The 26,551-nt window shown below is 27.7% G+C and overlaps 3 protein-coding genes across 5 annotated transcripts; all 3 read left to right on the top strand.

Moving 5' to 3' along the window:
* Positions 1–996: 996 nt before the first annotated feature.
* On the top strand, positions 997–3,722 carry LOC114175803 (heptahelical transmembrane protein 1). The gene is made up of 4 exons (XM_028060608.1): positions 997–1,534; positions 1,625–1,714; positions 2,523–2,580; positions 2,786–3,722. Exons 1-4 carry the CDS (start codon positions 1,266–1,268, stop codon positions 3,467–3,469), a joined length of 1,101 nt encoding a protein of 366 aa, XP_027916409.1. The 5' UTR covers positions 997–1,265; the 3' UTR covers positions 3,470–3,722.
* Positions 3,723–9,627: 5,905 nt separating this feature from the next.
* LOC114176367 (probable glycosyltransferase At3g42180) lies at positions 9,628–11,929 on the top strand. Of its 3 annotated transcripts, none has more exons than XM_028061398.1 (4): positions 9,628–10,117; positions 10,194–10,402; positions 10,667–11,033; positions 11,185–11,929. In XM_028061398.1, exons 1-4 carry the CDS (start codon positions 9,899–9,901, stop codon positions 11,848–11,850), a joined length of 1,461 nt encoding a protein of 486 aa, XP_027917199.1. In that variant the 5' UTR covers positions 9,628–9,898; the 3' UTR covers positions 11,851–11,929. The 3 variants fall into 3 exon arrangements, with proteins under 3 accessions (XP_027917199.1, XP_027917200.1, XP_027917201.1); XM_028061399.1 differs by having other exon boundaries at positions 9,630–10,117; positions 10,194–10,366; XM_028061400.1 differs by lacking the exon at positions 9,628–10,117 and having other exon boundaries at positions 10,194–10,366; positions 10,662–11,033.
* A 3,702-nt stretch (positions 11,930–15,631) lies between these two features.
* Positions 15,632–18,526, top strand: LOC114177018 (probable glycosyltransferase At3g42180). The gene is made up of 4 exons (XM_028062239.1): positions 15,632–15,968; positions 16,073–16,224; positions 17,316–17,685; positions 17,773–18,526. The coding sequence occupies exons 1-4, from the start codon at positions 15,681–15,683 to the stop codon at positions 18,445–18,447; spliced, it is 1,485 nt and encodes a 494-aa protein (XP_027918040.1). The 5' UTR covers positions 15,632–15,680; the 3' UTR covers positions 18,448–18,526.
* Positions 18,527–26,551: the final 8,025 nt, after the last annotated feature.

The raw sequence follows: 26,551 nt of genomic DNA, 5'->3' as shown, positions 1-26,551 counted from the left end.
TTAACGTAGGTGGAATGTTTGTCACACACAAATGTCTATGAATATTAAGAATATTACGAATGTCTTTCACGTGTAGGAAAAAAAACTCAATAATTGAATTTTTTATAACATACTTATTAATAAAAGACGAAAATAGAAATAACGTATCTACATTTCTTAATCAGTTCCTAAATAAAATAACAGCAAACACCTTTATTCTCCGTGTACGAATAATGTGGACGTAATAGTTGTAAACCGTACTTAGAGTTTATTGATTGCTTATTTTCTTTCTTTCTGTGGTTCTTTCGTGTGAACTAGTTGAAGTTTCATTGCTTAGAAATAAATTTAAGTAAACATATAGGAATCAAATCATTTTATTTTTTTTAATTCATATTTACTGCATATTTAGATTAACTTAAACGCATTAACATTTTCACATTTTTATTTAAAAATATATTATTCCTTTTATTTCAAACCACATTCGATGCATTTCATATTAAATAAAAATAGAAACACACAAAGTTAATTAATTGGACACAATTGTTTTCATTGTTTAATATGAAGTATAAAATAGTAAATATGTCCGACTTATTACAAGATTTTAGACATATAGCAAAATACCACAAACAATAGAACGGAAGCGTTAATTAAGGATCATTCAAAAGCGTAAAACTCAAGAATTAGAACTAAGAATAGAAGTAAAAGAACTCTTTTAAGAAAGGTGGTGTCTCTTATATTGTTTGTGTTTCGTGACATCACTTAACATCTTGTGTACTCCACAAACCAAAACCATGTGAAACGAAGATTGGTAGAAGTGTTTGGGAAATTTAGGATTGATTGGTGTGGTTAAATTAAAAGAAACGAAAGGTGTAGAAGATGAAAGTTGGTAGATGATTTACCAGTGACCTAAGTTTCCGAATTTAGATATTGACTTGAGAAATGAAAATTGATAAACAATAATAGAGGGTATTGTTCCAGCTATATATGAGAATGAAATCGATAATTTGTGATAAATATAATAAGTGTGTGTGTGCATGAGGTTTTAAGTTTTAACAAACCCCACATAATAGTGCCAGAGCTTACGGAGACTGACTCAGGCTCCTTAAATGCTGCAGTTGGTGCAGTTGTGCAGCCTCCATTACTGCATCAACGTTTAGCCACGCAACCACCATTTACATTCTCATCACCATCATCATCATCATCATCTCTCAGATCATATCATATCATATCATCAAAATCTTCACCAACCGTTCCACACCGCGCATCGTATCGCAGTATCGTACCTCATGAACAGTATTCATACCAAATGCGTGGTGAAGCGCAAACCCAGAGAAACTGATGAAACCTTCTCTTTTACACAGTCCAAAGAGACCATGAAGAAGAACCTCTGCGACCGTCACAGACCAAAACGCTACCCTCTCCTGTCGTTTTGGGAGCTGCCGGACTACATGAAGGACAACGAATACATTCTGCGTTATTACAGGGCCAATTGGCCCTTCAAACAAGCCCTCTTCAGCCTCTTTCGCTGGCACAACGAAACCATAAATGTTTGGACGTAATCGACAAAATCCCTTCTTTTTCTCTTCTCTCTCCTTTTTTTTCATGTCTAACTAACGTTCTTCTTTCTGGGCTTCTGCTGTTTCAGCCATTTCATTGGGTTTTTACTGTTTCTTGGCTTGACTCTCGCCAATTTGATGAAGCCTCGTGTGGTGGATCTCTTGCAACTCCTATCCAGGTTATTCATTCTACAACCGTTTTTTGTTTTTGTTTTTGTTCTTTTTTTGTTTTCCTTGGTTTATGACAGAAACAAACTATGAGTTTCTGTCGTGTAACAGAAAACAAGAAATCTAGTTGCCCATTGTCGGTTGTGATTCAGCAATTCCTTTCTCATGTAAAAGAAACCACATGTCAGCATGTTGCCGGCACCTCCTGTTGATTGAAATTTAGAATAAACAAACTAAATCTAGGAATCTAGTTGCTTTATTTATGCAAGAGAATTACTTTAAATATGGGAACAGAGTTTTTGTATCAGTTGTCTCACACTCAAACCAGGCACAGCGATGGAAATTGTTTCTTCAGCACACGTTTGATTATCATATACATAATTTATAATCACAACTTTTAAAATTTAAGACTTTCTTCAGGAAAAGTGTTTACTGGAGTTCATACCTTTGTATTTTGAAAGAGTAAATCATTTAAATGTATTTACTTTTTCTAATTTTTATCTTTTTGTATACTCTAAACCAGTCCTGTGACGTTCAACACTTTTCTTAAATTTAAGCCCAGAAAGTCGTGCAGTTGATGTACACGTTTTTGTACAATTTACTTTCGGGAGGTAGTTTAACTAGAATGAGGATACTTAGGAAATTGCCTTAGTCCATCATTCAATTTATAAGTTAGAATTAGCTTCTACCTTCTTTTTTGTCGTTTTATATTAGCCATCGTGCTTAGGAATTTATATTAGGTGAACTACCTAGCTAGCTACTACTAGTATGATAGATTTTACCAGAACCCAACTAATTTCTCATGTTCATCTTTTGCAGGTCTTTTTCTTCAAGTGCGGAAAAAAATGTCTCTCATAACATCAAAGATTTGTTTCTGGTAAGCGAGCTATGATCACATTAGAAACACAGATAAACACACCCTGCCACTAGCAGTGAAAATTAACAATAGAATTCAGTTTTAACTATCCAACGTTGAAGTTATCTAGAACTGTTTCCGCTGAAATGAATATTCAACACATAATCAAAATGATCCATCATATTGAATAATATCGTGAAGACTGACATTTATGATGAAACTGCAGGGAACAACGATACTGTTTGATTTAAATAATGAAATGCCTTTGACAATCGAACTTGAATCGACAGCACTGGTTATAGCAAGGTGGCCGTTCTTTGTTTTCCTAGGTGGTTCAATGTTCTGCCTGTTCTCCAGCAGCATGTGCCACCTCTTCTGTTGCCACTCCCACAACCTGAACATGTTCCTGTGGCGACTGGACTACGTAGGAATAGTTGTGATGATCATCACCTCCTTTTTCCCTCAAATTTACTACGTTTTCCTGTGTGAGCCTCACTGGCAAATCATGTACCTTGCCGGGATCACAGCCATGGGAGTGTTCACCATCGCAACAATGCTCTCCCCAACACTTTCCACCAGCAAATACCGTGCATTTCGTGCCATGTTGTTCTGCTCAATGGGACTTTTCGGCATCGTGCCTGCAATCCATGCATGCTTCGTGAACTGGACCAATCCTCGGCGCAATATTACCTTAGCATATGAAAGTACCATGGCATTGTCTTACCTGACAGGAACCTTGTTCTATGTCACAAGAATACCCGAAAGGTGGAAACCAGGGTGGTTCGATTTGGCAGGTCACAGCCACCAAATTTTTCATGCTCTGGTCGTGGTTGGAGCATTGTCACATTATGCAGCCACTCTTCAAATGCTGGAGTGGCGTGACTCTTTTGGGTGTGACACGCTTCCATGATTATATATCTTCTTCTTAATCTTAATCTTCGTCTTTCATAACAGATACGTATATGCAGCATTGTATGGATTCCCTGGGGTATTAATTGTATAAGGGGCGCAAGCATTTGTGTAGTCATAAGGATTCATAAGGAGCATTGTTTCATTGTTAGGTTCGTTTCAAGTGTCTCATTGTTACAACAAGTCCGAAAGAGACAGGGATTTTAGAAATTATTCTTCACCATATATTTTATTCGCTCCCTTTTCTTTTCTAATTTGTTGTTCAATATATTTAAGATTGTATCTAGAAAATCTATATAACAGCCTTCTTCCTTTTCTTTATTAATTGTATTGCAACTTTTGAATCAGTCAAATTACAGTGCCAAACTTGTCGATAACAATGTTTAAAACTGCTTTGTGTCGCGATAGTGGTTGGCTTAACATGTGTGGCTCAAAAGTCAAATGAACCAAATCTTGTCTCTGCAACTTTTTTGTTGAGAAAAAGAAACGTGCTAGCTCAAGTTATCAAGGGTTGGTTGACCTGAAAAGCTTTTAAAAAACGACATAGAAATCTAGAAAAATAAAAAATAAGTCCAATGACATGTTTTCATGAAAACAATAAGAAAAAAAATGAAGAGAAAAATCCTTTGTTAAGTACACCAAACTTTCCTTTAACGTAGTTATTATGAGTATAAAATAGTGTAAAATTTTTTATCTGTTCAGATATTTCCTTTCCTGATAAAAAAACAGCGTCTTGAATATTGTTTCCCACTTTTCTTTGTTCTTTAATGGTATGTCAGAGACCTTTTATTTGACAGCAGTGTTATTGGGACTTTTCAGGTTCTTAATTACATAAAATAATTTAAAAATGGTAGTCCTTAAATGGCAGAATGCATGGCTATGGTGTTTTGGAGGGAAGGAGTGGACTTTAATTTCTTGAACTGCAATCCTCCGATAACAATAACTGTGATTTTATGGAGATTTGAACTTTTGAATTATTTTCACGCTTTTTAACAACGTTCACTGTTCACCTATTATTTAATTATTGTTCTCGAGAAAAGAAGAACATTCTGCACCCACCAACTTATTAGCCACGTATTAATTACTGGACTAGTTAGTGCTATGATTTAATTTCATTTTTCACCATTAATCTTTTAGGAAAACATTTAACTGTATAAAATTTACCACTTTACTTTTTTATTAATGACATTTTAGCGTAACAATTGAAAATTTAAGAAAGATGCATACACCTTATCGCATTATTAACAATCCAACAATGAATTGATAAAAAATATATAATTTTAAAATCCTGATAATACAACTTCTGAAATTAAAAGTTTAGAAGCAAAATTGACGTAATTATAAAGATTATAAATAAAAAATGCAATTAAGTATAAAAATATCAATGCTCTCCTTCCTCTTCAAGATTAAACATATAAACAAATAATCCGAAACTTGATAACTTATAATGACAAATTTAACTTTTGACAACGCCTATGTTTCTATAAACATGTAAGTGTGGGAGTGATATGCGGAAAGTTTTTTTAAATCTTTTAAAGTTATTTTTTATTTTATCGTATCTTTGATTATATATTTATTTTTTATTAGTTCAATTTTATTTAATAGTTTTTTAATTTATTTCTAAAATATATATTTGATAACTTTTAAATATTTTTATTTTTAATTTATTTTATCATGTAGAATATTATTTTAATTTTTTATATAATTATTTTTTATTTTCTAATTCATTATTATAGTGTAATTTTGTCACTATAATTGTATAAATAAATTTTATTCACTATAATATACAAATTTAAGGTAATTGTCATGAATTTGTTTTATCACCATCCTGTTGGAAAGATCTCAAAAAAATAACATATAACCAAGCGCGAAAGCAAAACCCATATCAAATATTTCCTAAATAAATAATATGCAAAATAATAAAATACATAAAATAGAGAAAGAAGAACCAATAAACACAAAAAAACTTTTAACACTAGGAAACTTCGATATGGAGGAAAAACCCATGGACCTTGTCCAGTAAAAACTTTCGCTAATAAAAATTAATGGGTACACTACAAATTTCTCTTGGAAATTCAAAGGATCAACAAATCATTATTCTCTTCACCAACAAGGTGAATAAAAACCCCAATGGATACTTTAAATAAATAATAGAGTGAACCTCAATGTATGAGAAAATGAATAAAACATTTTCTCCAAGGTAGCTTCTCTGCACAGACTTGCACAAGATAAATTAGTTGTTCTTTTATGTTTTTTCACTCTCTCTGATGACTTCTTCTTTTCTCACAATAGGCACTCAAAACTTCTGCCTCTCTCTGTTTCTCATACTACTAAAAATTCTCATATTACATGTGAATTTTCTTGCAAATTCGTTAATTTTTTTTTGCAAGAAATTATTTTTTACTGCTATTTTTTTAAAGGATCTGAATTGGCAAGTAATTTCTTCGTGGGTAATTATTTCCTACAAAATTACAAAATTGGTAAGTATTTCCTATAAATTTTGTTGCGAAAAGTGTTTTATACAAAATATTTTACAACAAAATTGGCAGAAATTTTCTGCAAAATTTTTTTCATAACAAAATTTATAAGTATTTCCTACAAAAAATTTCAAAACAAAATTGGCAGGATATATGAATTTTTTTTAGTAGTGTCACTCTATTTTCTCTCTTAACAAACTTCATGCAAGGGTTACATATTTAGAATGCATAATAGGTCAGGAGCCCATACAAAAATATCTCCTTTTATTTTGTAATTAAATCAGTGTGGAACGAATCAATTGGTGATCCACCTGACACATTCAAAATATATTGAAGTTCAAAAGATACAAAATCAATGTTAAAATTTTATTATTATTAGTTTAATATTTTTTCTTTGCGTTATTGTGATCAAGTAATGTATTATAACTTTTATTTGTTTATAAAAAAAATTCATTAGAATTTAAAAAATTGAAGTAAATAGACATTTAAAATATATTTTAACTTAAATATTTGTTTTCCTTTTATATTTTTTGAAAAGTAATTTTAAATTTTATTAACAAGATTTCGTTTGCAAATTTAATGAATGTTCTCATGAAATCTTATATAGTATTCTAATGTGAAATGTACATTATAATTTCTTTCTCTAAATATTTGATATGGAAGAAATAACCCTCCTCTTAATATTGAATATTTGAACATTTTATAATATTATGTTTCATTTACCATAAACTTTTAATCATTTATAAAATTTAATTAATTAATATTGAAACAGTAAAAAAGTTGGTACATGGTAAGCGTAGGAGTATATACCTGTTACCCGGTGGAGATGTGGATGAACAAAAGTTTGACACTGGTTGGGTTTGGGTATAGGGATGATGATGATGATGAATTTTTTCTAGGGTGATGTGTATGGAATAATGAAACTCATTCCCACCCTACCGATTGTCATCACTACTTCTGAATCAATATATGCATATTAATAAAATGGAAGGTGAATATTTTGCATAGAATATGACTATTTACATTGGAAAACAAAAACAAAAAACTTAGTTATTATTCAATTATTGACAAGCTCAAGAATATGAGAAAACGATGGATAATCCAATAGATATGAGTAATTTCTTTTATAGTTATAACTATACTAAATTATGTATTAATTTTGATTGAATTAGTAACAATAATATTAAATATATAAATTTTTTGAATATATTATTTTTGCTCTCCAAAAATATTTTGATTAAGATCCGTCACCAAACATAAAGAAACTTGATTGAGTTTTTTCTTTTTTTTTTAATAGGAACTCAATTTAGTAAAAAAAACATAAGACCTCTAAAAAATAAATATATAACCAAAACAAATAAAAAAATCTAAAAATAGGAATCAAATTACTAATATTTTTAATTTTAAATGACGGTTTGTATTTGCTTTTTTTTTTTCTTGTATAATGTGGTTTATTAATTAATATAATAATGTTAATTCTTTGTAATTTGAAAAATAAAAAACAAATAAGTAAGCCATACTTTGAATAAAAAATGTTAAGAATATAAAGTATTTAAATAAACAAAAATTAAAATTAAGTATTTTTTATTTTTAGGCTTAATTACTAATTTGCTCTCCTAATTTGTTGGTTTGATTCATTTTGTTTCTCTTAATATTTTCGATTCAATTGGTTATCTAATTCTTTAAAAATTTTCACTTTGGTCATTTATGTTAAGTTGACGTTAATGCTATGTCGGTACATGTCACGTGTTTGTGGAATTTTAATTTTTTTATTTGTGTATTTTATTTAAAAAAAATTAAACTGACACGTGTCACGTCATGATTGTGTCACATATCAATTTGATATTTTTTTAATTTTTAATTTTTTTAATTAAAAAAAAATTGCCACGTGGAAGGTCATGATTATATCACATGTCAAACTAACCATGATTGTTTTCAATTTAGTCCCTCCATCTAAACGTTTGGTTCAAGTCCTCCTATTTTAAAAAATGATTCAATTTTGTTCTCTCCAATTTTAAACCAAATTAATAATTAAGTTTAATTATAACTTAAGTATTCATATTAAATAATATTTTTATCATTTATATACCAAATCACTCTCTAAATACTCTTATTTTATTTTTTACATTTTTTCACTTGTAATTTTTTACACTTAAAATTTTTAACACACATGTAAAAAAAATTGAATAGTTAGGTAGAGTAATTTGATGTATAAATGATCAAAAAATTATTTTAACATGTATATATAAGTTGTACTTAAGCTTAATTACTAGTTTGATATCAAATTGGAGATGACAAAATTGAATCATTTTAAAGAATAAGGAACTAGATTGAGTCAACCCACATGGTAGTTTTTTTAAAAAATTAAAATTTTAGAAATTGACACGTGTCACGATTTGATGTGACATATGACAGTTTAATTTTAAAAAAAAGTTTAGAAAAAAAAATTCCACAAAATGACCTGTGACATGTACGACGATGTTAAAGTAAACTTAATGAAAAATGTCAAAATTGAACTTTTTAAAAGAATTAAAGAATTAAATTGAACCAAAAAATAATAAAAGTACTAAAATAAACCAAACAAACAAATTAGGAGATGATTTTTCATATTATCATGGATAATTTTTCATTTTTTTTATTTCCACATTGTGAAAATGAATTTAGTCATGGGGAAATTATTTTTTATAAATCGTTAGAAGGGAAGGTCACGATAATAGAAATTATTCATAAATACTTCAGAAAATTTTAAATTATTTAGATGTTTGATCTTTTTAATATTTTTTATTTATCGAAATTACATCGAATTAATATCATATCTTAATTAATAAACCATACTACATAAAAATAAATAAAAATATTAATTAAATATATAGGCCAATTTTTGAAGCAATAATAAATTAGATTTTCAGATACATGTAATATAAGGTCATTCCAAAAAACTTAAGAATTTCTGTTTTTTTTTGATCATGCGTTCTCTTTACTTCGGCGACGGTGGAAATTGATTGATGTATCACTTGGAATTTACATGCTTGAGCTCAAAATTTTGTCATCTGAGGCAAGTAAAATGTCATTTATTTGCACTGAAATAAATGGCCTGGTGATCAACGTGCCAGTTTCTGAATACAAAGCCTTACTTTTAAGGTTTGCTCCACATGCCTTCAACCACAAACTAAACACCTGATAATGCTAAAAACTTCGTGAAAAGATCTTAGAATAACTTAGGTCTGCTACTTCTTAGACATGTTCACATGACTTGAAATTAGTAAGTTCAAAATACACGACACTGTTATCAGTATCCACTTTTCTAAGGTTTTTGAATAAAATGAAAAGCAGGAGCCACAAGGAGATGGTGAAGAGATTCAAAGTGTGAGTGTACGAGGAAGGAGAACAACCAGCTTAGCCTTTTGATTTGATATAAGATATAAGATTTATGTGCATTAAACACGTCTGCTGAGGGCAAAGTTTATAATTTGAAAAGTCCAAAAAGAAACGTAAGAACTCGACTTTACACGTCTTCACCGGAACATCTTTGTATTGTAGGTGGGCCATAGCTGATGGCAGCATTTATGTGTTACATTGTTTGCTAGCTATAAAGTTAAAAGTTAGATCAGAGCACCTCTCATAGAATCTATTTAAGAAGAAGTAATTGAGCCAGAGTGAGTTACTTAGTTAAAATTGTTACTTGTGTAGAAGAAAAGAATTACTACTTTTCAAGCATTTTTTTCTATAACCCCTACTCGTTTGAAGTGAAAGAAGTGGCTCTTCTTTGGATGGATGCTGTAATAGAGACTCTATAGAAAAGTTACTAACAAATTTGTCATTAGTGAAAAAGAAGTAATGGGTTGCTCTGACATAAGAACGAGTCGTTTATTTGGTATGGGATGATTAAACTTATGAATGGTTGGTGAGAGAGAGGTTTTCGGGTGCAGATTTCCAAAGCTCTGAAAGAATTGATGAAAGTTTTCAAATCACCACTGTCTTCTTTGGTCTTTCTAGTGTTTTTCCTTAATTTTTTCCTAATTTGTTTCACTCCCTCCCATGATTATCAAGTGATTCATATCCACTCAGATTCTCCTTTCAATCTTTCTAGTATCAGAGGCAAAACTTCTCCCCAAGAACTTTTATCCACCGCCAATGAAACCCACAACAATACAGATCTTACACGGATAAAGGTATTCAACCTTCACGATCTTTTGAAACGTTGTTCTAATTGTTCTTAGAGTGATACCCTTTGTCTTTAATTTTCAGTTTGGCCATGGCATGAAGAAGAATGTGACAAATTTGGAGAGGATCGAAGAAGGTTTAGCTCGTTCGCGAGCATTTATCCAGAAAGCAATTCGGTACAAGAACCACACTTCCTTCCTCAAAGAGAGTTTTGTCTCAAAATCCTCCATTTACCGAAATCCACACGCTTTCCACCAGTTAAGCATGACCCATTCTGAATCTGTCTTTTTTAGGTTTGATTTCGCAAAAGTACTTTTGTTTTCAGAAGTAACTGTTCTACTATTTTTGTCACTGTAGTTAGTACTGTGCATAAATCTACTATCCTATCTTTCTTCAGTGTTTGTGCAACCCTCAAATTTGGTAAATTTGGTTTGAGGGTTTTATTTTATCAAATCATAAAATAATGCAAGAATGAAGAAATTAGTTACTGTTTCAAGATAAAGATCAAAAAATGGTACTATTTGGGCTTAACCTTATCTATGACATGAAAAGAACAGGAGCCACGTGGAGATGATGAAGAGATTGAAGGTTTGGGTGTACGAGGAAGGAGAGCAGCCATTGGTGCATGATGGGCCTGTAAACAACAAATACTCGATTGAAGGCCAGTTCATCGATGAAATGGACATGGCTAACAAGAGCCCCTTCAAGGCCCATAACCCAGAACAGGCCCATCTCTTCTTACTTCCCTTCAGCGTATCCAAGGTCATTCGCTACGTTTACAAGCCCAGAAGGTCCAGATCCGATTACGATCCTCCACGCTTACAACGCTTGGTGGAGGATTACATCAACGTTGTTGCAAATAAATATCCTTATTGGAACAGAAGCAAAGGCGCCGACCATTTTCTTGTTTCATGCCATGATTGGGTGGGTACATACCCTGCTTTTTCTTTCAATTAGAATCCTAGTTTTACGTTAACATCTTACGTTGATGTTTTATCGAAACCATAGGAGGTAAAATAAAACTCTAATTTTGATTAAAAATATAGTACCCAATTGGATTTTGATGATGATTCAGGGTCCAAAAGTGTCATATGCGAATCCTGAACTCTTCAAATACTTCATCAGAGTACTGTGCAATGCCAACACTTCGGAAGGGTTTGAAGCCAACAGAGATGTCTCCATTCCGGAAGTGTATTTACCTGTTGGAAAGCTTGGTCCACCTAATATGGGGCAGCATCTGAGTAATCGTCCAATATTAGCTTTTTTTGCCGGTGGCGCCCATGGTAAGATTCGAAAAACACTGCTAAAGCGATGGAAGAACAGGGATAGAGAAGTTGAGGTTCACGAATACCTTGGAAAGGGTGAAGATTACACAAAGTTGATGGGTCTGAGCAAGTTTTGTCTTTGCCCCAGTGGGCATGAAGTGGCGAGTCCTAGGGTTGTGGAAGCGATCTATGCAGGGTGTGTCCCAGTAATAATCTGTGACAATTACTCTTTGCCTTTCAGTGATGTGCTTGATTGGAGTGAGTTCTCGTTAGAAATTGCAGTTGAGAGAATAGCAGAGATTAAGGTTATTTTGCAGAATGTTTCGAGAGATAAGTATAGAAAGTTGTATTACAATGTGAGGAGCGTTGGAAGGCATTTTGTGATAAACAGGCCTGCCAAACCCTTTGATTTGATACATATGATACTCCACTCTCTTTGGCTCAGAAGGCTAAATTTCCAACTAACACCTTCCTAATAAGACCACATTCGCTTCTATTTCATTCATATTTGTATGTACTTTTGTTTATATGTTACTGGATAATTTTATTTGTACATGACTTAAAGCCTCACATTTAAGTTAGTAACATAAGCATCTTTCAAGTATGTTTCAAAGGGTCAAAAGTATACATAAGCATCTTTCGATTATGATTGAATGGGACAAAAGAAGTTTCGTTTGTGCCGAAGTGGGCACGAGTGGCCACCAAGTTGCAATGTCCTAGAGTGGTGTAAGCAATTGCCCCTCATAATTTGTGGTAATAATTTTATGCCATTCATTTAGTCATGGGCTCCATTGGAGTCCATCCTCAGTGGAGAAAATTCCCAAAATTAAAGTTATAATACGAAGTATTTCAATAAATAAATACTTGAGATTGCAAATGAATCTGTTTCAGATTTTAATCACCATCCATTTTTCCATTTTTCATATGTTTGCTACATGTGTGAATTTTTACATGTTACTTAAACTTCAAAAACAAATTTATATAATCATTTTAATTCAATTATATAAATATATATAATATCTATTATTCTTTAAGTTTAAATATCAAAATTTAAAATATATAAATTTAAATGAAAAATTTTCATTCAAATTTAAGGACTAAAATATAATTAACTAATTTTTATATTATGCGTAATTATTTTTAATTGCGATAAATTCATAATATGAAAAAATATATATGGTCTTCTATGGTATATAAAGAAGGTTGAGTGCATTCCATATTAAAAATAGTTTGAACGTATGATTTTTTTTATACAGTTAAAAATATTTAACCATATTCTTGTTCATCAGATGAGTATTTTAAAGTTCATATAAAATAACTAAAAAGTTTGTCATGTATTCTACTAGATCGTATTTTATCTATAAATTTATATAGGAAATATATAAAGTAAAAGAAAATTATGAATAATATTGAGAACTTTTCATTCACTTCCTAAAGGATTATAAATAAACTGCAGTTATGTTCTTATTCAATTGAAGAGTATCGTGATCCACCGGTGCAAGATCAAGGTAATAACTCTGGCTGTGCGGACGGTGTTATCGCCACAATGTTGAAGTGTGTCCATTAAATGACTCACAAATAACATATTAAATGTCTAAAATTACAAATACCTTTTTAGAAAATATTTATAATATATTTAGATTTATTTTGTAATGTAAGTATTTATGGTTGTAACGAATTGTTTTACAAGGTTAAAAAAATGTTTTCAATATTTTATAAAATAAAATATATGATTAAATATCTTTTTGGTTTCTTAACTTTTAAATAAACATTGGAATTTGTCTCTCTTTAAAATTTTGGTCTAATTTAATCCTCAAACTTTAGAAATGCATGTATTTTATATTTTTACTCAAATTTTATTAAGTTTATTTGAAATTTTAAACACGTTTTACGATAATATTTTAGCTAACATTAAAGCAAAAATATATCAAACAGAATAAACAATTCAAATGTTATCATGAAACATGTTTGAAATATCAAATAAATTTATAACAAAATTTAGCTAAAAAGATTAAATTCATGTATTTATAAAGTGGAGGACTAAATTGACTAAAAATTTTAAAAATGGACTAATTTCAATTTTTAGTAAAATTTAAGAGACCAAAATATTATTTAACCCTAAAATAGATTAGAAAAAACTCGCATTTAAATTAGATCGGATTAATTTTGATTTGGTTCATTTAAGATTTATTTAAGTGGACGGGATAAGTTAATGGATATTTTGTTTTTGAAATAAATAATTAAATTTTAAAATTATTAAAATCAATATTTTTTAAAATATATAATTTATATATCAAACTACTTGATTAATTAAAAACAAAGTCAAGTTTCATTAATTTAATGTAAATTTTAAAAGTTTATACTTTTGGTTTTAATGTAAATGAATGAAAATAGTCTATTGGTCTGAGTTCAGATTCAACTAAACCTAATAATTTACACTCTATTTTTACTTTCTAATTTATCAGAATTCTTATTTTTAATATAATCGATCATTGTGGTCTTAATATGTTGACCAATTTTATTAACAAGAATCTTGAGAAGTTATTAAGAAATTAGAAACTAAAGAAAGCTACTAACATCTACAATAAAGTATTTAAAGAACATTTATTTGTATTTTAATTTTTTTAATAATTAGAAGTAGATGATATGTTTTTATTTAAAATTTGATATTTTCTTGAGTGTGATGTCACTTTCAGCATGGTCATGTTAACGTTGTTCATTGTCAGTGTTATCATAAAAGCCAATAGCCAAAGTCACTCTCTTCCTCTTGATCAGGCGGTGGAACATGCAACTTTTCAAATCTGAGAAATAACAGAGTGAGAGCAAAATCATTACAGACTGTACTATTCTTCAGAACTGGAACTTATTAAATTTCATCAACTACTCATATATTATTATTTTTATTTACAATACTAGCTCGCACAGTGAATAGATTAATGTGGAAATAATTTATGTAAAGATTCTTTATATTTGACTTTTATTATATATACACAAGTCATTAGACTGGTGATGCAATAAATATGATTAATTTTATGCAGGAGGAAAAGAAATCAAAATGTGAAGAAATATTATATTTATTAAATAATGTTTTTTCGTAGTTTCTGATGCTGTTTTCATGAGAGGGACCTGTCTTATCTGTGATTTCTGAAGTTGGACCATCTTTTACCTCAACATGTTCGTTCCAACCTGCAATTCCAATCATGTTCAAACTTTGATATCAAAGTTGACAAAATCACTCTGAGATGGTGCAGCCAAAGCTGGCTCAATTTAAACTACTGGTGGTGCTTGCTTTAATTTATTAATTATATGAGAGATACTATTAATTAATATATTATGATTCTTTTGACTTTTATTTTTTATTTTTTTATGTATTTTAATATGAATTATTAATTTTAAAAAAAATAATATATTAATTAATAGTTTACTAAGTGAAGATATGAATAAAAAATGGGAGTTGTAATATTATTATCTATTAAATAAACCTTTACTTCTAGAGATAAAAAATGGTGTCCCCTTATTAGTGTACTTCTGTGCCCTCATTTCTGGTTCCCACGCATTTGATTCATATTCGTTTGCACAAATTGACTAACCTTTAAACGTTTAGCATATAAAGGTAGCATCCCCACCCACGCTTTATTGTACTGAGGAAGTTTCTAGGAGTATAAATAACATAGCCCACCATGTCCAATTAACTTTTTAATTTACGAAAATGAAAAACTTTTATTTAGATTACATGTACGCTGGCTATAAGATAAAATAAAATTATTCATAAATATTTTATGAATATTAAAATTTAAAAACCAGTTTTTAATATTTTTATAAACCATTAAAGTTTGGCACGAGGAAAACATGAAGTTTAACTGTTCTGAAAGAGGCACCTAACACCTCCACATGGTTTGAAGGTTTGAGGTGAGTATTTAACCGATCCGATGGGTGCCCCATTTATTTATGATCCATCGCACGGACAACCTATGTAGACACGTACTTTCACTGTAGGTTGTGCTGCCAAACCAAGACGACAAAAACATATATTAATTCAGTTTACTTGAGTTAAGGATGTGTTTGGCAAGCTGAATAAAACAGCTTTGGATTCTTGAGAAAAGTCACCGACCTTACCTTACTATAGAGTAAAATTATCTTTCACATGCAGAATACAAACTTAAAACTAATAAAATCGCGTTTGTGACCGTTTTCTATTTATTGCATCAATTTTACTTTTATGCTTATAATAAATGAACAGTATTTGATATAAATAAGTAGTGTGTGTGCATGATAAGGTAAAAGGGTGTGTGAAGTTGCAAAGGCAATGGAAGGGTTGAGATGCCCCATTTCTGTATTCTTATTCTCCATCTTTTGCTTTGTTATCTTCTTCCTCTTCTTTCCCTTCAACCAACAAAATCTTGTCACCCACTTTCTCTTTTCTCCTTCTTTGCTTCCTTCCACTGTCAAACATCTACAAAACCACACATATATTATTTCTCCTTCTCCTTCTCCTTCACCCTCTCCCTCACCTTCATCACTTTATCTTCTTTCCAACTTCACACCTGCAAATGAAACCAACAACAACATCACTGTGTTAAGCAGCTCTATTAAGGTAAGCAACCTTAAACTATAGAACATGTTTTTTTTTTTTCTTTTGTTTAATCATGTTTTTTTTATGTTCTGCCTTTTATTAAGTTTGTGTTTCGTTTGTGATAGAAATTTGCTGGTTTGGAGAAAATAGAAGAAGGTTTGGCACGAGCTCGAGCCGCAATTCAGGAATCTATCCGCTCAAGGAACTATACTTCAGACAACAGACAAACTTTTGTTCCTAAAGGATCCATTTACTGGAATCCACACGCTTTTCATCAGTTAAGCTCTGAATTCTCAAGCTCATAACCAGTTTATTACAAACTTCCTTCTTAAGAAAATTATGTGTTATTCAATAAAATTTATATGAGTTTGTTCTTTTTATTATATGAATTTTACTTGTGATTGGTAATCAATTTTATAATCAAGAAGTATAATGAAAAAGAGATGATTTTTGTTATATCGTTCTTTGTTGTTATCTCGGTAGTGCACAGAGATTTTGTGGCTTTTATGTTCACATATATATTGCTTGAAGTTGACAATTTTATTTTTTTTGTCTATATTTGTTCTTCGAATTAATTATTGTTGAATTGTTTATGCTTGTCAATTCCTTTAACCACTTATTTTTAGTATGTTGACTTAATGTTAAGAAGAAGAATATGCTACCAATGACAATAATTTTCATAATAATACATGAGTATCCCAAACATTAAAATGTAATTTATAATGCTTTTATATAAACATCATAGTTTCGATAATTAACAATCATTTCTATACTTTTAATTCCTGAAAAGGAAATTGACATCAAACTGATGCTTATTTGAACTTTGAAACTTTCGAAGATTATATATAAATTTTAATGGTTAGATTCAAAATATAGGAAACTCCATATAATTCCGTACAAGAAATATGTTTTAGCTCTGGATAAAAATAATAATTTATTTAAACAAATATAAGTTAAAAATAATCATCTTTAAATCCTTTCATATGTTACCAAATTTAGATTGTATATTATTGTTTTCATATGTTCATATATTGTTGAAATTTTCAAAAAATATACAAAAATAATGTCACTTTTTCTTATAAAACTAATTACAATCTATATTTTCTTTCATAATTAAGGTGGTAGTATAGTTTTCATTATAGACCTAGAAGGAGTTATTAATTGTATAGAATATTCTATTCTATATTCTATCTGCAATTTTATATATTAAAAGCCATGCATTAATGACACACCATGTGGATCTACGCTTAGTCTTACGGAAAATCTCGAATGAAAAAAGTTTCGAAGTGTGTTCGAAGACGAAACCGCACGCAGTTGCAGTGGGTTTCCCCAGAAAATAATTTCTAAAACGCAGCGTGATTGATGCAGGAGCCACATGGAGATGGTGAAGAGATTCAAAGTGTGGGTGTACGAGGAAGGAGAGCAGCCATTAGTGCACGATGGACCAGTAAATGATATATACGCCATTGAAGGGCAATTTATGGATGAAATAGACAATTATGATAAATGGAGCCATTTCAGGACAACAAATCCTGAGGAAGCTCACGTTTTTTACCTTCCTTTCAGCATCGCTAACATTGTTCACTATGTCTACAAGCCTATCAGGAAGCATTCAGATTACGAACCTATTCGCTTGCAGCGGTTGGTGGAAGATTATATCAGTGTTGTTGCAGATAAGTATCCTTATTGGAATAGAAGTGAAGGTGCTGATCATTTTTTACTGTCATGTCATGATTGGGTAAGATCTTATATTTGTTTATAAAAAATCAGAATCATTATGTATATAGTAACACAAGTATATAATTATTTGTGTTTGATGACTTAGGGTCCGAAAGTGTCATTCGGGAACCCTAAATTGTTCAAGAGTTTCATGAGGGTACTTTGCAATGCCAACACCTCAGAAGGATTCATACCTAACAAAGATGTGTCTATCCCGGAAGTGAATTTGCCAAAAGGAAAGCTTGGTCCACCGAATCTAGGGCAACGCCCAAACGATCGAAACATTTTAGCTTTTTTTGCTGGAAGAGAACACGGTGAGATTCGAAAAATCTTGCTGAATTATTGGAAGGGAAAAGATAGTGAAGTCCAAGTTTATGAATCTCTTCCAAAGGGCATAAACTACACCAAATTAATGGGAGAAAGCAAGTTTTGCTTGTGTCCCAGTGGTTATGAAGTGGCAAGTCCTAGAGTGGTGGAAGCACTTAATGCAGGGTGTGTGCCTGTGTTAATTAGTAGTAATTACTCTCCACCCTTTTCTGATGTGTTGAATTGGAGTCAGTTTTCAGTGGAGATTCCTGTGGAGAAAATACCAGAAATCAAAACTATTCTGCAAAGAGTTTCTAGGAATAGGTATTTGAAATTGCATATGAATGTGATGAGAGTTCGAAGGCATTTCATGATTAATCGACCAGCAAAGCCATTCGATTTGATGCATATGATACTTCATTCAATTTGGCTTAGAAGATTGAATCTTAGATTAATTGCTTCGGCAAGCTCCTAATTTTGTCTGTCATATAGTACACACCACCGAATGTACTTACAAATATATTTGAAGATTTTAATTTATTTGTCTTTTAAAATTTCTTCATCTATTGCATAATGGATAGATAAATCATGGTGTAGAAAAGAATAATTTAATCAGAATAACATTACATATTTATTATCTTTGTAAATTTCAACAATGGTTATTTTAGGAAAAGATTATGATTGTACTTAGTTAGGTATGGATTTCGTATTTTCATTGCTACTCAAACATTATTAAAATTTTGAATTTTCAAATCAGGTTAATATTTTATTTAATGATGATTAGAACCGTTACTTTTTTTTTTCTCATCTCTTAATTACTTATCATAGAATTTAGCATCATAAAATTATTATAACATCAATTTATTATAACCGTTGGAACAACCATCAATAAAATTGTTAAAAATCAATTTTAACTATTTCTAAATTAATTTTAAAAAATATTAAATTAAATACATAGCGGCAGTTCTAATTATCGCTGATAAGTTTAAGAATTTGAAAATATCGGTAACGTTGTCACCAATAAATTTAAGAATTTAAAAAAAAATAGTAATATAAATATAGTTATGTATACTCAGAAAGTAATAATAATAATAATTCTTCATTTCAAATCCAATATAAATCACAATATTTGCTTAAAGTATCAGTTTAATTTTGTAAATTTAGTTTAAAAAAATGGTTCTTCCATATACTTTTTTCAAATTTATTGAATCAAATACAAATTTCACTCGGGAGTTTTTTTTTTTCATTTATAAATAAACTCCTCCTTGCACTTGTACTTCATCATCAAAGAACAACATATGAGGAATACAGATGAAGTTTTCACTCTACTTCAAAGATTTGTCTAATATTTGTCTAATAACATTAGTTTTTCTTGATTGTGTGTTTTTCTATCTAAAAAAACAGGACATTAAAATTTCTATCTCTCCTTACAAGTGATTGATACCTTAAATTAATAATTCTGATTTTATTTTCAAAATAGCTTAAATTTCTAGAATGAAATACCTAATCAAACATAAAACTTAAGGACTACTTGAAGAAGAAGGAAATATATAACAGATATTTTATATATAATATGTTGGAATGTGATCATCATGCGTACGAAAACTACCAATATCTCAAGCTGGGGTTCAAAAAAATTGAAGTTAGAACTAGGATTTATAACTTAAAACTCAATAATCTACACAGAGAAAGAAACCAAAGAAGATAAATACTTATGAAAAAGGAGAAAAAAATGACTGCGAAAACAGGAGAAAATGACTTCAACTGAGAGTTAAGAATATGACATCCATTGAGATAAAAAAAAATGAGCTCTTTTGTATTTGTGGTAATCACATGAACAATCAAAAGAGAAAGGAGCTTTCTAGTACGAAAAAAAAAGATACAAAGAGAAAAAAGACTTACAATTGTGAAAGTGAAATACTTGGCGAGAAGAATAGTTCTCGAGACAAGAGAAGACTTCAATCGGAAAGAGAGAATATAGCTTCTATTAAATAATGAGGTTTGTGTTGATGAAAAGAAAAGAGAGAGGAAGAGAAATCGATAAATAAAAATATGAAAGAGTTTATGTGACATGAAGAAAGAAAAAAAACATAAATTAAAACTCAAACTTTCATCAATTTTAAAATGACCATATAAGCAATTTAAATTTATTTTTTATTATGTTAATATCAGATTTTGAGATTGATTTAACCAATGAAAAATATAAAATTTTTTGTTTCCCAAACTTCGACACAAGTAACTATTTAATTTTAGTAACTTATATAATTTCATTTTATTAAACTAAAAACATAAACTAAAAGAAGATAAAATCAAAACAACTTAATTATAAGATAATACAGACGACAAGCCTGAATCGGGTGGGATATATATATTCGAATTACCAACATTTAATATCTTAAAAAATACAAAAAATAATATATTGTGTCTTGACTTTGATTGAATAGAGCGGTGTTTTGAAACACATCTTTATAATTTTTTTTATAATTATAATAAGAAATTATGTTTTCAAATATGATTTTTAAAAAAAGATATATAGTTTAATTAATGTTTACATTAAAACATTTTTTTTATTTGAAAACACAATTTTATTTTTTTATAGAGATAAATTGTGTTTGTACATATATTTTTATAATAATATAAATTACAAAACAAAAGTTGTAAATTCAAAAATCAATTTTTAATTTCAATTCAAAGTTCTAAATTAAAATATGATTTAGTAAACAAATTAAAAAGAGCCAACTTCATGTTTTAAAATACAAACATTAGTATTTACTCATTTTTTTTTATTTTAAAAACCTATCGATTCTCAAGAATTAAAAAAAAAAACAATTTCCGTAAGTAATAGCACTGAACATTATTAAAAAAGAAAATGAAAAAAAAAACTTCTAAAGAAAATAAAATAAGTGCATTACACTCTAAAGTGTATTATAATTTAAATAGATATTCTAAAATACACAATTTTACATATTATTTAACAATCCATTCCATTTTGTAGCGAAAACAAAAACAAAAGAAAGACTGTTTTTACTTCTTGAATATTATTTATCAAGTTTTATTCATATAGTTTCAAATTATCTACTCGAGAAAAGTTCTATATTCACATTATCTTCTTTATTTTGTTATTTTTTTTGTTTATTTACTTCTAAAGTTTATTTATTTGTATTCTACAACTTAAAAGTAATAATATTATTTTTTTAATCAAATGATTGTTTGTATTTATTTTAAATATTATTACAAATTAAAATTTATTTATCGGAAAAACTAATCTATAGTAATAAATAACATTTACTTTAATTATGATTCTTCTTTGTCTAATTTTTCGATGGAAGATCTTAACACTCTTCGTTGTGATTCATGAATGTATCATGTGTGTCTTTTTTCTAGAGATGTCAAGATGGGTTATAATCCGTTAGCCAATTTCATCACATATTTGAGTTGGGTTAGGTTGAAAAAAAATACAGTTTTTCTATAGTAGGTTGAATTGAGTCTGACTCACTTGATCTACGGGTTAAACGGGTTTGAGCCAGGTTGACCCACTTAACCTACCAAGTGTTCAATAATATTTGAATAGGTTTAATATTCAATTGATTTGTTTGTCATATTATATACATAGATACTTTTAATCTTTAACATATTTATAATAATAGTTTGAGAATTAGGTGAACAATTTGATTTCACTATTATAAAAAATAAATTAAGTCAATTTATTGTCGTTGTAGTGCAACAAATATATAAAATAAATTGTAAAAAACAAATATTTGTTAGTAAACCAATTCATTAACCTACCAACTCGTGGTGGGTCGAACTAAGTTGCAAAATTTCTAACTAATCAGAAAAGTGAGTCTGATTGAACTGGTCTCTTTTTTAACTCAATTAGTAATAAGTCAACTTCTGTCACTTTGACACCCCTATTTTCTTTCCATTGTTGACTATTTATTTAAATGAGTTGTTTTTCCACTATGAACTTTTGCACGATATTACGAAAAAAAATAAAAATAAAAATAAAAATAAAAAATTTGATAATAATATATTTATAGTATCGATTACGAAAATGTTTGAAGATTTTCTTCTCAAGTTTTTTTCAAACAAAGAAAAAAATTAAAAATTAATTTGTAAATTAAAATGATATCATATATTAATTTTAATTTCTATATAATTTAATTATAAGTTATTTATGTACATACTAATTTTGTTTATCGATATATATATATATATATATATATATATATATATATATATATAAATTATCGGAAAAAACATTTAAATTGTCACATTAATTTTTTCAATTTTTTTTCATATCACCATGCATGGACAAGTGATTATGTATCCTACATATTTATAGAAAATAAGAAACTTCTTCATAGCCGAGACTCCCAAACAAATAAATTTTACATATTTCAATTTATTTTCCATCTTTCTTCTACATTTCTACTCTGCCACTTTAAAAATTTCCAAGGCATTATAAATATAATTATGACGAATAGACTCCTAAATTATCATCCACCATCAAAATTGTCTTATCCAATGATGGTGTTAATATTTTCAGCAACACAAATATTTGAAAAACATTAATTAATACCTCTTCATTGTAGTCTTCGAAACATTAATAGCAAAGTCGCTATCGTTGTTCATAAGGCCAAAGTGGACGCAATCATAGAAGATGGACTGCTAGACAAATGGAGCACCACATTATTTGATAATGGAAAATACTTTTAGGTTAAGATATTCTTGCTTTGTCATATATTGATTTTATTTATGAGTTTATTCTTTTTAATTTCATTCTGATAATTTTTTATACTCTTTTGAACTCATATAATATAAATAAAAGTATATTGATTGAAATACTTTCACTATGTTAATGTTATTATTTTAAAATTAATTTGAGTGTAGATATGAATTATAACATCGCAAAAACGTAAATAATATATATTCATAATACAACTATATGCTTTTACATTAAAATATAATCATAACAAAATCAAATAAAACAACAAAATAAAATATTATTTTTATTAAAGATTTAAATACTCATTTGGTCCATATTTTTGTCGTTTTTGTTCAATTTGATCCTCATTTTAATCTTAATCAAGTCTTAATTTTAGTCAGTTTGTTGTCAATTTGGTTCTTTTTGCTAACTGTGTTTAAATAGTTAACATCAGTGAACAATGCATGGCATGTGTCAGCTCCGAGTTTTTATTTTTTAATTTATTTTAAATTTTTATTTTATTTTTATTATTTCAAATAAATTTTAAAAAAACATTTCACATGTCATGTAATCATTATGTCACGGGTCAATGTTAGTGCCATGTGTCAATTTCAGATTGTGTTATTTCTTTTTGTTAAATTTAGTCTATATATTTGTTATTTTTGTTCAATTCGGTCCCTATTTTAGTTGTTTTTTGTTCAATTTTGTTAATTATGCTAACAATGTTTAAATAGTTAATATCATTAAACAATGAATGTCACGTGTCAACTATGGGTTTTTTCTTTTTAATTTTTTTTAATTAAAAAATATTCTACGTGTAATGTAATCATTGTGTCATGTGCAAATGTCAGTGTCACGTGTCAGTTTGAGGTTGTGTTATTTCTATTTGTTCAATTTAGTCTCTATATTTATCATTTTTGTTCAATTCATTTCATATATTTGTTCTTTTTGTTCAATTTAGATCAAATTTTTGTTAAATTGAAATAATTTTGTTTGAGACCAAATTTAATTTATTTATAAATACTATACTAATATTTTTTTTCTATAATTGACATTTTTATTAGTTATTTTTAAGTTTAATTATAAATTATTAGATTTATTTATAAATTAAATAAAAATATCTAAAATATTCTTTGAATATAATTATTAAATGTTGTCTCCTAATAACTATATTATAAAATACTAATATTTTTTAAATTAAGATTTAAATATAAAATATTTTAAATTTTAGTATCTAAACACAATAAAAATATCGATTGTTTTAGATTTAAATGTTAATTTTAGAAATGTTAATATATTTTTCCAAAACATTTAATAATTATATTATAATATTTTAAATAATTGTATTTTATTTAACAATTGAATCTAAATATTATATTTAATTTATAATTAAATTTAGCAATTTATAATTAAACTTAGTAATTTATAATATTTCAAAAATAATTAATAAAATGTGAATTTTAATAAAAATATTAGTATAATATTTATAAAAAATTAAAAACAAAATTACTTCATTTTAACCTAAATTAAAGCTAAATTAAATAAAATAATGAATATAGAAACTAAATTGAACTAAAATAATGAATAAATAGATTAAATTGAATAAAAAAAAATAACAAAATCACAAAATAACATGTGATACTTATATTGTCACATGAACAATTTTAATTTTTTTATAAATTAAAAAAAAAGCTGACAATGCATTATTCAATAATATTAACAATTTAAACATTATTATAAAAATAAAAATGTTAAATTGACAAAAATTATAACTTATTTAATTATTAAACCACAACTGAATATCAAAAGAGTACCTCCTTGTAATTATTGACCGGTATAAATCATCGTAATAATGTTATTTTCGTAATTACATACATCAACATTCAAAATATATAAAATTATTAATCACACTCACTTTTTCAACACAATATTTTATCAATCACACACACTTTTTAATAATGTCTGACATATAGTATATCTCACATGTCTTTTATTGCACAATACATAAACATTTAAATGACTACTATCATTATAAAAGTTCAAAAAATTATGATGAAATTTAACCAACGAATTTATATTCGTTGATAAATTTAATTTATCGATGTATTCTGATAATTCAATTACCGAAAATATTATTTATATCAATAAAATTCATCGATAAATTTATAGTAATATAAATTTAAATTATTAATGAAAAAAATTATCGATAAATCCATCGATAAATATTTTATTTCTGAGTTGATTAAGTGATTTATACATTTATGTTTTACTGATAAAAATAATTTTAATCAGAAAAATGATTTACCCAAATTCTTTTTTTATAGTAAAGGATATTTCTCACTCAATTTCTATTGATGAAAACTTTTATTCCAAATTTTATTTCATTTATAGTATAAGATTTTTGTCAATATTAATTATCAATATTTTATTACTCTTTTAATTTTTGTGTTATATAATTAATGCATTTAAATTTTATTTTTTAAAATAATTTTAAAACTATAGAAAAATATTTATTTCAAATTTTGTTTCTTTTATAGCATAAGATTTTTATTACTATTAATTATTAATTATCGATATTTTTTTGTGTTGATTAATTCATTCATTCATTTAAATATTTTTGATAAAAAAAATTTAATTGTAGAAAAATATTTATTTCAATTTTTTCTTTTTATAGCATAAGATATCTTTCACCAATAATTATTAATACTTTATTACTCTTTTAATTTTTGTGTTAATTAATTCATTCATTTATTTAAATTTCATTGATAAAAAAATTAATTATAGGAAAATATTTATCTCAATTTTTTCTTTTTATAGGATAAGATTTTTCTCACCCATTATTGATATCTTATTACTCTTTTTATTTTTGTGTTAATTGATTAATTCACTTAATTTTGATGCGTAAAAATAGTTTTAATTGTAGAAAATATTTATTCGAAATTTAATTTCTTTTATAAGATAAGATTTTTATTACTATTAATTACTAACTATTGATTGATAGAGTAGAAACACATTATAAACCATGAAAAGATAATCTAAAAGTGATGTAATTTAATAAAAATAAAAAGAACAAAAAATAAGAAAATTTATATTAAATTTTTTTCTACACCTTTTTTAATCCTATATTTTCTCACTAATTTATTATATAACTGGACTGAAATGTGAGTTACTTTTGTACTTATTTATGATAATCTTTAATTATTTGTTAATTTTCAACTAACATAATTTTACTTTAATTATATTTCGTTATTTAATAGTTTTTAACTCTTTTTTATTAAGGGTCTTCAATTCAGGTAGATTTTACAATGAAGGACCCTAAAGGAAACAAATCATCAAAGAAAATGAATATTTGTCATTGTTGATCGAGAACTTGTAACTCTTGAACGTCAAAATGTCATTCTTAGTAAGAAAAACAATCTAATTTGTGGAACTACTTTATCTCAATACACCAAGGAGTAAATTTTCGAGTTATTAATAAGGATCAACATTACTAATAACAACTTATTTAGACAATATTTCGACTATTTTTCTTTACATCCATCCCATACAATACTTATAATTGTTGGAATAAATTGCTTAATTATATAAATGAAGAAGCTTCATTTTGATTGATCACAAATCATATTGTATCTTCTCATATACGTATTCCTAATATCTTACATTATATTTTAAAATGATTAATTATGTCATCATGAAAAATTAACTTTGTTTCTTCACACATAACATTGTTATCACTACAATCAAACTTTGATTCAGTATATATTGGGCTTATTAGATTCACAATTTTATATAATTTAATCACCCCAATAGTCATTAATAATCATCCAGAAAAAAAAAATAATAATAAAAACCATGACTTTTAAAACTACTATTA

Source organism: Vigna unguiculata, chromosome 3 (genome assembly GCF_004118075.2).
Source record: "Vigna unguiculata cultivar IT97K-499-35 chromosome 3, ASM411807v1, whole genome shotgun sequence".
NCBI classification, from domain to species: Eukaryota; Viridiplantae; Streptophyta; class Magnoliopsida; order Fabales; family Fabaceae; genus Vigna; species Vigna unguiculata.
This window is presented reverse-complemented; position numbering and strand designations above follow the sequence as displayed.

What these genes read in the sequence shown, in the direction of transcription:
- LOC114176367 (XM_028061398.1), top strand. Translation starts at nt 9,899, where the DNA reads ATGAAAGTTTTCAAATCACCACTGTCTTCTTTGGTCTTTCTAGTGTTT. An exon ending in TCTGAATCTGTCTTTTTTAG is followed by an intron (nt 10,403 to 10,666) that starts GTTTGATTTCGC and finishes TGAAAAGAACAG; the next exon opens with GAGCCACGTGGAGATGATGA. An exon ending in TTGTTTCATGCCATGATTGG is followed by an intron (nt 11,034 to 11,184) that starts GTGGGTACATAC and finishes ATGATGATTCAG; the next exon opens with GGTCCAAAAGTGTCATATGC.
- LOC114177018 (XM_028062239.1), top strand. Translation starts at nt 15,681, where the DNA reads ATGGAAGGGTTGAGATGCCCCATTTCTGTATTCTTATTCTCCATCTTT. An exon ending in TGTTAAGCAGCTCTATTAAG is followed by an intron (nt 15,969 to 16,072) that starts GTAAGCAACCTT and finishes CGTTTGTGATAG; the next exon opens with AAATTTGCTGGTTTGGAGAA. An exon ending in TACTGTCATGTCATGATTGG is followed by an intron (nt 17,686 to 17,772) that starts GTAAGATCTTAT and finishes TTGATGACTTAG; the next exon opens with GGTCCGAAAGTGTCATTCGG.
- LOC114175803 (XM_028060608.1), top strand. Translation starts at nt 1,266, where the DNA reads ATGAACAGTATTCATACCAAATGCGTGGTGAAGCGCAAACCCAGAGAA. An exon ending in GAAACCATAAATGTTTGGAC is followed by an intron (nt 1,535 to 1,624) that starts GTAATCGACAAA and finishes CTGCTGTTTCAG; the next exon opens with CCATTTCATTGGGTTTTTAC. An exon ending in CTCTTGCAACTCCTATCCAG is followed by an intron (nt 1,715 to 2,522) that starts GTTATTCATTCT and finishes CATCTTTTGCAG; the next exon opens with GTCTTTTTCTTCAAGTGCGG.